We start from the raw sequence: 11,096 nt of genomic DNA on the forward strand, positions 1-11,096 counted from the left end.
TTTAAACCAATGACAATGACATACAGCTGACTGATGGAATTAAATATTTTACATGTCATAAGTGAAATTTAATATAGTCTGCGCCAAAAAAAGAAATCAGACATCGCTTTGGTCACAGATATAAAATAAAGCAGACTAAGCAAGAGGGATTAAAGGCAAAGATTTTGTAATTCCTTGTTCTTGGGTATAATCACATTTTCGCTCGTTTTTGTGATTGCATTATCAGTTTGTTAATAACTAAGTATTAAGTTGCTAATATACTCGTTGGTACTTAGTAACTTATCCTAAATCTTTGGTATTTATTGAATCTAATCTGTGACCGAGGAAAACAATAAGTAAAAAAAAAATTCTAGAACTCGTACCAAAACAAATTTATAAAACATCTTCATATAATTAATATCTTGTGATTTGCGGTCACCAGTGGCGAATAAATTAATAATGAATTAAATTAATTCATAATAATTTAAAGAAATTAATACATACCTAGTAGACACCTATAAGAATCATGTCTCTATTCCCTGCTTATGCGAGTAAAGATGCTGATGATTCTAGAGATTTAGCTGGAAAATTTGATTTGGAAGATCAAGGTGTGACTAATTCAGATTTTTTTTTATAATTATGTTACTTATACTAACTACACGTATATTTTAAAATTATATACCATTACTAGATTGGCAGCAAGACGCGACTGACTCGAGAGAAAAATTCCTGCTCGCAAGCGACGATGAGGACAACAGCAAGGCTCAAGAGGAGCCTTCACAGACAGCGCCTCATAGTCCACTATGTCAGGATTTCTATTTAGATACCAAAATAGACCGTGGCAATTTACGAGTATCCACACTGTATTACCCTGGGAGACCCCAGTGAGTTAACTATAAATATGTTGCTTAAATAAATATTAATATGAAGAACAAACAGTTGTGCTTGTATGCCTATGTCTAAGGTTCCCACTGACTTGTGTTTTGGTTTTTATATGATATGAGGGATGATGGGTGATGATGAAAGCAGGTCAGTTGGCTCATCACGACAAACATGACTATACCTTTATGCTTTTCAGGGGGACCACAATGGAGAGGTTAACATGACAGAGTAACTGAGAATTTAATGATTGAAAAAATAAGGAGTCTACATCTGTATTATGCATATCTAGACATACTACAGTTTGTTCATCAGACATGTCTACGGATAAAAGTGTCCCTGATTAACTGATATAATAAATCTAACATCACCTGACATAATGTCACCCAGGAGCTCTGAAAATTAAACAAAAATTAGAATAAAAAAAGTCATTCACACATTTGTATTTTTTCCATATATACTTTATTTTGTCAAGCATCAAGGCAAAAGAAATAAATAAATGATAATTTACACTATAAAGTAAAAATAAATACCAGTTTAGTCATACTAATCCTTGTACACCTCTATGACAATTTTTTTTTAAGAATTTTACTGATTCTGTTGAATTTTAACTTTACCAATATAAGAATATTTAATTTTGATATTACCAATATGGTAAATACTCGTATTTAAATAAAAATAGGTTATCATATATGTATACATTTGCATAAAGGGATGAAAGCTTTTTGGAATTCAAAAAAGTTCCTTCACAGGTGAATATGTCCAAACATTTAAATATTCAGTATATTCAGGTATATCCACACTCCTAAAAAAGGTAATTTTTCCTCGGATGCACCTCAACAGCTACTAGGTCAGTGTGGTAATTGTCCTTACATATGAAATTGGCGTTTTGTATGGGAGGAATATAATGTAATTTTTTTTTGTAAAATATATTTAATTAAAGTATGCACAGTTGTTATCTATGCATTTTTACCATCTCAAAGGTAGCTCATTGATCCCTTTACTAAAAAACACCATGGAGGCGAGAATCGATAAGCTCTTTGAAGGCGGTTTGAACTGCCGCATCGGAGTTGAATTTTTTTCTTTGTAAGAAGTTGTTAGGGCAAGATTTGGCTGGGTCTCCAGAGTTCAGCTATTGCGACGAGCGCTTGCGATTATTCAGTGTCCACTTTTCATCACAAGTAATGATTCGATTTAAAATCCCTTCATTATTGTGTCAGTTGAGCAAAGTAACACTCAATTCATGAGGGGTACCTCATCGTTCAAGTTTTTTTACTTTCCTGATGTGCTTCAAGTGAATAAATATAGTTTTATCACCCCGAAACCTGCAAACCTATCTCTGAAGTGTTTTGTGATGGATCCTTCCATAATAGCCTTTAATTTTTCATTTTCTACTTTTGTCACCGGCCGTCCACGGGGTCCACGTCCAAGTTAGAATTTTCCAGAATGAAAAGGTTGAAACTTCTATTGAAAGGTCTGCAGCACTGATGCCACGGTAGAACTCGTACTCGTAAATATATCGATATTTCATGTTTTCCATTGTACGATATTGAAAACAAATGTATGATTGTTTTCAAAACTCAAATGTACCAACTAAATGTATTTAGAAATTTGAATTTATAATTCTGAACCAGAGAGGAGATATTTCAGATCGAAATGGTCAGTACGACAAAACGCTAAGTAAGGACTTAATAAAACACTCAGGTACAGCGTGGCCGGCGACGAGCGAGAGGCGCGCCGCGCCCGTAAGCGGCGCGCATGCCGCTACTTCGACGCCGATAGCACCGCGGCTGTCGCCGACGCCGCCGACGACGCCGAGGTCACCGCACGGGTCGCCGCATTCCGGGGCATGCTCGCCGATAACCCCTGCGACGAGGACCTATGGTTGAGGTTCATCGATTTTCAGGTAGGAAAAACTAGCGCAAGCGAGCGAGGTCCCCGGGCGGCGGCGGAGGTGCGCTAACGCGCGGTGCTGCGTGGTTGCAGGAGCGCTGGCGCGGCGGCGCGGCGGCGCTGGCGGCGGCCGAGGAGGCGGCGGCGCGCCGGCCGGCGGCGCGCGCGCTGCGGCTCGAGCGCTGGCGCCTGGCGGCCGCGCACCTGCCCGCCGACCGCTACCTGGCCGCGCTGCGCGACCACATCCGCACAGGTAAGCTGCACCTAGATAAACCCTTCTTTCGAACAAACTCAGACCTGTGCACCTTTTGACTACTACAGTGTTTGTCGTTTGCCAACTGAGTAGTGTAGACGAGAAAAGGAGAAAATGCTTCAGTAGCTGATAATATTTATTAATTTATTTAAATAAATAATACTTGGTTCTCGAGTAACCAAATTTGTCGCCATGCGACGCTTTGCGCTATGAGTCTCAGTTATGATTCAATTGTTTTTTTAATAATGCATTAAAAAAACAATTGAATCATAACTGAGTCTGGGACTCGGACGAGCATTCGAATACTTGTATGCAGAGGCGTATGTAAGGAGGTACAAGATGAGCAGTGTTCCACCCACGATACGAGCGGAGCTTTTACTGTGCGAAAAGACGTGTCCGAAAGTATATATTGTAGGCCGAGCTCCTGACAAGTATTCGTAAAGACGTCAATGCTTGTAGGGCTATTCAAGCACTTTATTAGATTCAACTACTTTTCCAGTTAATTTTCGACGTGCATATCGAGCATATCTACGATATTGTAACCAAAGCTTCACAGACACTCAGATTCCTAATGCACAGTTCAACATACTTTTAGCAAGCCAAAACCCTAAAATTCTATGCTGTTCATTAGTTAGAAGTAAAGTAGACGTAGTACGCTTCACAGATTTGGAATACGAGATATAAAATTTATATATCACGTCTTGAAAATATCTAGAAAAAGTTCATTCGGTTTTTGGCTTATATTTTACCTAATCTTTATAATTCTTAAAAATATCTTGAATTCTGTAAAAAAAACACCACTTTCTCCCACTCGAAAAATGCAGAAAAATCGCGGATATTGCAAATCTGATGAGGATAGCTTCTAGTGTGGTCGATTGCCCTGAACTACTATGTAAATTAAAATTAAATGTACCCATCAAATCTAAAAACTCTATTTGTCCCTCTAGTGTAATCACGATACTGACAAAATTCGTTCTTTTGGCAAGCTAGCAACAACTTTTAATACTGTCTCTAAAACTTTTAATATCGACTTATTTTCGGAAAATATAATATCAGCGAGAGACCAACTGAGTATGCATTTTTTTTTTATTAATAGACTGTTTGAATATGTATTAATTTTGGATAAAAAGAAGGGTGAAGGAGAAACCTGGTTCACGTAGTCCCCGCGTGTAGGTCTTTTATACGCATTCTTGTTAATCTTCAAATTATCCAACACTTTTGTCGATTCGCTCAAGTGTCACTGTATGTTGCGCGAAGATCGCGGCTGATTGAATAATATGCAACTGGCGGAGATTTATTTGTAATCCTAGCGGAACTTGATCAGCTCGACGCACAGTTGGATTACAGATTGATTTTGTCCATCTACCCCCAATGTGATCCTAGATTTGGTCGGGAATATGGATAGGTAAGGAGCATAGAAGGATATTGCGTTCGGAAATGTTTAATACATATACAAATGATGACGTTATATTAACCAATTGTATTACCATATTTTAGTCAGGTATTTCCATTAATTTTTATCTTTTTTTTTTTTTTTTATACATATATCTATTTAAAATTTAGTAAAACCAGGTCTATACTAGTGTATAGTATAGCCCTGGTTTTCCTGTAAATAAATAAATGAATATTTATTGATTTTTAATGTTTAGTTCTATGAAGATATTAATGTTATTCAATATTTATTTTTATTTGGAAGTCAAAGATTTAGTATTAGTGTATACAATAAAGTATAAATAAATAAAGAGAATATTAATAAAATGCTGAAGTAGAAATACGAATGATAAATATAAGTAGTATTTAAGTACATAAATCCTGCCAGTACTGGAAATCAGTGCTGTAGCCTATCGACTGCCGCACAATGCCGAGCGAAGACTTTTTTATCAAAAAGGTTACATTTCTGTAAATGTCTATATGATGCATAGTGATAACTGTCTACCTATTGTTTTGTTAACTCAACGTTAATTTATTATTATATATCATCATGATCTCCCTACCCTTATCCCAATTTGGCTTTTAGTTTTACGACCGGCCGCCTTTCTATTTCCCAAAGACGGTTGAGGTCAGGCAGGCAGGCAATATCCAAGAGCACTGCTCTCTGCATGCTTTCCGGAAGTGAGTTGCCTTGGAATCTCAACGTCTGAGGTGTCGTTACAAACTGGTCGGGATAATAAGACCGTTCACTAACAGATACATTATATTAATAGTAATTCTATTCAAATACTGTCTTTAAGAGTTCAGTATATTGCTCAAGTATCGAGTGTCTAGTTAGTACTCGAGTCAGAAGTTTGCTCGCTTCCATTCTCATCTTGAGGGTTCACTGCGTGAAATTTGTATCGCAGAGAAGTCGAGTCGCGTGCAGCTAGAACTGTGGGAGCGGCTGGTGCGGGCGCTGGCGGCGGCGCCGGGCGGCGACGCGGCCGCGCCGGCCGCCGCCGTCGGCGCCGCGCTGGCGCACTCGGCGCGCGGCGGCGGCTGCGCGCTCGCCTACCCGCGTCTCCTATTTGTCTACGGTGAGGCCGCTGCGCCTTCTAGCTCGCGGCTTCCGAAAATCTCCGAGTCGGAGACCGCGCGTCGCTCGATAATAAAAGATATGGGGTCCCGCTCGTTAATGTGTCGTTCGTGTGATTCAGGCGAGTTCCTGCAGGCCGCGGGGCTCTGGGAGCGGCTCGTGCTGCTGCTCGAGCTCGTCCTCGCGATGAGCTTCCCGCCGTCGGAGGCGTTCCCGCCGCGGCCGAACCCGCCGCGCGCGGCCGCGGTCGAGCGCCGCCTGCGCCAGCACGAGGACGAGGTGCGTGGTCGGACGCGGCGCCGCGCCGCGCTGCACTCTCGCGGCGGGACTTCACCTCACGGCAGTCGTTCCGGTTGCAGCTGATCGCGAGCGGGCTGCCGCTGAGCACGGTGTGGGCGCGCGTGGAGCGTGCGCGCGCCGCCGCGCACTGGCGGCCCGCCGCCGCCGCCGACGACGCCGAGCTCGCCGCCGACCCGCAGCGCGCGCCGCTCGCCGCCGACGTGGCCGAGCTGCTGCGGCCCGTGGCCGACGCGCGCGCCCGCTTCCTGCTGCTCGTGCAAGCGCTGCGCCTGGCCAAGGTGCCGCCGCTGCCCGCCGCCGGCTACGTGCTGCGCGCCGTCGGCGGCGCCGTGCCCACCGGCGGCGAGGCGCTGCTGCCGCTCGTGCGCGCGGCGCGCCGCCTGCCCGCCGCGCACCCGGCGCGCGCGCCGTCGCCGGCCAGCGCCGCCACCGCGCTCGCAGCGCTCGTCGACCCGCCACACTACTTCTCCGACGACACCGGTATGGATTGCCCGATTTAGTTATGCTTATCGTTACCGCTTCCCGAAGCTCGACGAGCGAAAACGTACGAGTGTCCGTGTTGTCAGGGTTCCTGAGCTGGGTCGAAGGTCTCTGGGAGGCGGCGGGCGACTGGACGGGCGGCTCGCACCGGCTCGCGCTGCTGTGCTGGCGGCTGCGCTGGCTGCACGCGCTCGCGCTGCTGGCCGAGCCGGCCGACGAGCGCGGGCGCGCGGAGCTGCGGCGGCTGCGCGGCGTGGCTCGCGCGGCGCTGCGCCAGCACGCGGGCGGCGCGGCGCTGCCTTTCGCGCTATTCGCGCGGCTGGAGGCGGCGGCGGCCGGGCCGCGCGCCGGCCGCGCCGCCGCTCTACACGCGCTGCGCGCGGCGCTGCGAGACGCCGCGTGCCCGGTGGCGCAGCGCCTCCTTGTGGCCAGGTTGGCGGCTCCTTCATCGCGGCCGGTCACTTGATCTGACGGTTACGGACGCTCTTGTCGGTTCTCGAGCCAGAGTTACCCGGTCGGTACAGCGATGCCTCTGCGTGTGCAGGGTCGTGTCGGAGCTAGGCGCCGCGGTCGAGGGCCAGTGGGCGGTGGCGTGCGCGGTACTCGGTCGTGCTGCGCCGTCCGACGATGAGCTCAGCGGCGCGCCGCCGCCGCGCTTGCTCGCCGACGCGCTCAACGAGGTGAGTGCGGCTCCTCTATTGCCGCGTCGCGGTCGCTGGTCGTATCTCGTCCTACTCCCGTTTCTAGTTTTTTTTTGCATGTGGCTCACCTGATGGTAAGTGACTATCGCCGCCCATGATCACCCACAACATCAGCGGCATTGTAGGTGTGCTGCCGGCCTTTTGAAAAGGAATATAGTCTTTTATTGAAGGTTATGTTGTCGTATCGGTTTGGAAATACTGCTGCTGGAAGTTGATTCCAAAGAATGGTCGTGCGTGGTAAAAAGTGCCTTGAAAAACGCACGGTGGAAGAGCGCCACTCGTCTAGACGATTGGGATGAAACTATTCGAGGATTCTCGCGCTGGATGATCAGCCGTGGTGTTTCAGTGCGAGAGGCGGTGCGACGAGGTGGAGCGGACGCTGGCGGAGGCCGCGCGCGCCGGCGAGGAGGCGGCGGAGGAGGACGCGTGCGCGGCGCTGCTGCCCGGCGCCGCCGAGTGGGCCGGCGCGCGCGCGCTGCTCGCGCCGCCGGCGCGCCGCCGCGAGCTCTGCGACCGCTTGCTCGCGCTCTCCGTCCGCGACTTGGCCGTGAGGAATCCTTTTAAAATTGTTTACATACTTTTTGTTTTACTAAATACATGGCTAACGCGTATACTGCATATTTATGCATATTTTAGTCGAGCATCTATATTTAGTATACGTAAGAATCCATTGGGGGCTCGTAATCTATTTTAATCGATATTAGTGTAATCCTAGTTTTCCTGTATAAATAATTTGCCGAGACGGTGCGCGTGCGCAGGCCGCGGCGGCCGAGCGCTACTACGAGCAGAGCGCGTGTGCGCTGGCGCGCGCCGCCGCCGCGCACCAGCGCGCCGCCCGCACGGCGCGCGCGCTCGCGCCGCGCCACCCGCACTCGGCGCTGCTCGCGCTGCGTGAGTACCGCCCGCGCCGCGTGTCGCCCCGTGTCGCCCCGTGTCGCCACCCACACATCTGCTCACCGCGCCTCTGTTGCAGTGGGCGAGGGCGCGCCGCTGTGGGCGCGCGACGCGGGCGCCGAGGCGCGGCCGGCGGGCGCGCGCCGCGCCGCGCACTGCGCCGCGCTGGCCGCGCTGCTGCCGCCGCTGCTGCGCGCGCCGCCCGCGCGCTGGCCGCCGCGGGACGCGCGCCGCGTGGCGCGGGCAGCGCGCCGCCACGCCCGCGCGGCCGCCGGCGGCGCGCCGCTGCTGGCGCTGTGGCTCGAGGCCGAGGCGCGCGCCGAGCGGCCGGCGCCCGCGCGCGCCCTGTACGCCGCGCTCGACGCCGCGCCGCACGCCAAGGTGAGGCCCCGCCCGCCGCCCGCCGCCCGCCGCCCGCCGCCGCCCTCGTGGCCCGCCGCTAACCGCGCCGCTGTCCGCAGTGGCTGTACGTGCGCGGCGCGCAGTGGTGCGGCGCGGAGGCGGCGGCGCTGGCCGACCTGCTGCTCGAGCGCCAGCTGCGCCTGCACGCGCTGCGCGACGAGCTCGAGCCGCTGCCCGCCGCCGCTGCCGCCGCCACCGCCGCCGCCACCGCCGCCGCCACCACCGCCGCCGCCACGGACACCGACCGGACCCTTGACCGCGAGGACATATGAAGAATGGCGTTAAATTGTATGTGCAGACGTATACATCTAAGATAGAAGTGATCGTCGACCGACTGAGAAAACCAATATACAATAATTAGTATATAATAAATGTGTAATTTCTTACTAAAGTTTTTCATTTTATTTGTCACTTACGATTCCGATACTCTGGAGCCGACGCGGAGGTGGCTCCGAGCTGGCGACGGCCTAGTTTTCGTCGGACCTACCCTCATTAACCCTCCAGATGCGATTTGACTTAAAAAAAAAATAGTAAATAAAAATATAGGAGCCGAAAAATGTGCTCCGTACTTGTATGTTAACATTTCGCACTTTCTAGCCGCTCGGGACTGATTACACTTTCCTTCACAATAATCTCTTGATATTCGAATTCTTTTTCTCTTATAAAATCTCTAACCTCGAATTCAGTTTCTCGAAGCATGTATTCTCGGCATATGTCGAAGTATATTTCAAAACAATTTTGAGTAGAAGATAAAAAGTATTGCCATTTTCACATAACAAATAACAAACGATAAATTAGTTGCAGTTCGAATCAACATCATTCGCTTGGAACGGTTGCGACCGCTCGTATCTAATCGATTACAGATATCTATTAAGTGGAAGATATTTAAGAAAAATATACATTAGGTAGATACCAAAATAGTAATTTTACAATACGTAATTGTAATTAATTCGAATGCTGTGTTTCGGTTTGAAGGGTGGGATATGGCGTGAATTTACTGGGTACAGAGGAATAACACCTGAGTCCTCAGGAATGGCAACGCATGGGGGTATCATGGGCGAAACAGTATACTATGTTATGTCCATGGTACTGCTCATGTCTATAGGCGACGGTTACCACTTTCCATCAGGTGAGCCATCAGTTTGTTTGCCATTCTACGTTGTATTAAAAAAAATGTACAAGAATCTGCTCTATGACTTGTAAATATTACGTATTTGTGAATTCTACTTTTTCTTACCATAAAAGTGGCAATGAAAATTAATGTCCAAAGGCTAGTGGTAACTACGCCTGCAACACTCGGGATGTCCTGAAGAAGCTTTATTTTACCATTTTTTTTTTTTTTTTTTTTTTTTAAGAACGCCATACTGTTTCTGGGGAAAACCTGAGCAGGGATCTTATTCCACAGCCTGAGCGTTCGCAGGAAATTTCTTTTAAAACCACACTACGTAACCATTCAGATGGTAACCGAGCCTTTCGGGTACCAGCTTGACACTATGTTATATGATCTCGGAACTCTACAGTGTTAGAGAAGTTGACACCGAGGATTCCAATACTTTAGGGGATGATAATGGTTTTTTTTTTTTTTTTTTTTTTTAATTGGTGATAACGAACTGGTAGCCCCGCTCGCGCTATCGGTATACACCGGCGGGGCACCAATGAGAGATGATAGGTGAGGATGAAGCAGGTCAGTTAGCCCATCATGACGAATTCAACAGGAATTGTTCACAATGGTTTCCAGGGGAAACTACGTGGAGGTCGACCTGATAAGGTGTATTGCTAGCAATGGGTTCATTAGACCCCATTACTAACAATCCCTTTCTTTTAATATTTTAATATTTGGAAACTAGCAAGAGTACTCTAGATTTCAGACAAGTTCTTCGCGGTTAGTTACTCACCATAAGGGAGCCAGGTATATTTGCACGGCCCGTGTAGTATGCATCCGTAATACTATCATTCGCTTAAAAATTAATGTCGACCGTAGCCAGCAAATCATTGATATGCAGCAAAAACAGCGTTGAGGACAGCTTTGCGGGACGCCGGCGTTAATGCTATCGGAGCTACTACTGTCAACCACGGTTTTAATGCATTTGCCGGACAAAAAGCTGGCCGTTCATTTGCATAATCTGTTAATAATGTTGGACATTACAGTATTGTCTATTCAGTGCCAGTGTCTTCTATGCGAGATTTTAATAACTGTCCCTTTAAAACCTATTGACTACGATACGAAATCGACAGTATCTGTGAAAATTATTAGCACGTGTACAACCGTATCAAAACTTTAAACGAGATCTCATTCAAAATTTGGACCATATAGGTCGAGCTTAGAGGCTTTATATTAGAGGTTTCAATAACTGACATTGCCTGACCATGAGATCAAATCGTGCAAAATATTGAAATGAAGTTATGTATTTGGACTAGCGATGTATTAATTAATTACGATAATTACGATGCACGCATGATATTAGTAACTCAAAACTTGATGGGCTGATCGTCGGGGCGCATTGTGCTCGAACACTGCTCTAGTTACGGCACTGTCCCTATTATCAGGTTTATATATATTTATAATAAATTTACTATTGTAATCTTTTGGAGGAAACAATAAAGAGTATCTATCTATATATCTAGTATAGGCCTAGCTTTCCTATATAAATCTAATATATAAAATTCTAATGCCGCGGTGTGTTACCAAACTCCTCCGAAACGGATTTACTGATTTTTATGAAATTTTATGTGCATATTGGGTAGGTCTGAGAATCGGCCAACATTTATTTTTCACACCCCTCAATGATAGGAGTGACCCACCATT

General features: G+C 47.6%; 1 protein-coding gene across 2 annotated transcripts; it reads left to right on the forward strand.

Annotated features, from left to right (window-relative positions):
* The first annotated feature begins 115 nt into the window (after positions 1 to 115).
* On the forward strand, positions 116 to 8,694 carry LOC128200478 (nuclease SbcCD subunit C-like). Of its 2 annotated transcripts, XM_052894021.1 has the most exons (13): positions 116 to 587; positions 671 to 863; positions 2,563 to 2,764; positions 2,845 to 3,004; positions 5,344 to 5,514; positions 5,635 to 5,792; positions 5,873 to 6,293; positions 6,380 to 6,725; positions 6,838 to 6,973; positions 7,341 to 7,541; positions 7,753 to 7,885; positions 7,968 to 8,269; positions 8,350 to 8,694. In XM_052894021.1, the coding sequence occupies exons 1-13, from the start codon at positions 506 to 508 to the stop codon at positions 8,560 to 8,562; spliced, it is 2,718 nt and encodes a 905-aa protein (XP_052749981.1). In that variant the 5' UTR covers positions 116 to 505; the 3' UTR covers positions 8,563 to 8,694. The 2 variants fall into 2 exon arrangements, with proteins under 2 accessions (XP_052749981.1, XP_052749982.1); XM_052894022.1 differs by lacking the exon at positions 7,753 to 7,885 and having other exon boundaries at positions 117 to 587.
* Positions 8,695 to 11,096: the final 2,402 nt, after the last annotated feature.

This window comes from Galleria mellonella, unplaced genomic scaffold, assembly GCF_026898425.1.
Source record: "Galleria mellonella isolate WM207_F2 unplaced genomic scaffold, CSIRO_AGI_GalMel_v1 utg1899, whole genome shotgun sequence".
In the NCBI taxonomy this organism is placed as follows: Eukaryota; Metazoa; Arthropoda; class Insecta; order Lepidoptera; family Pyralidae; genus Galleria; species Galleria mellonella.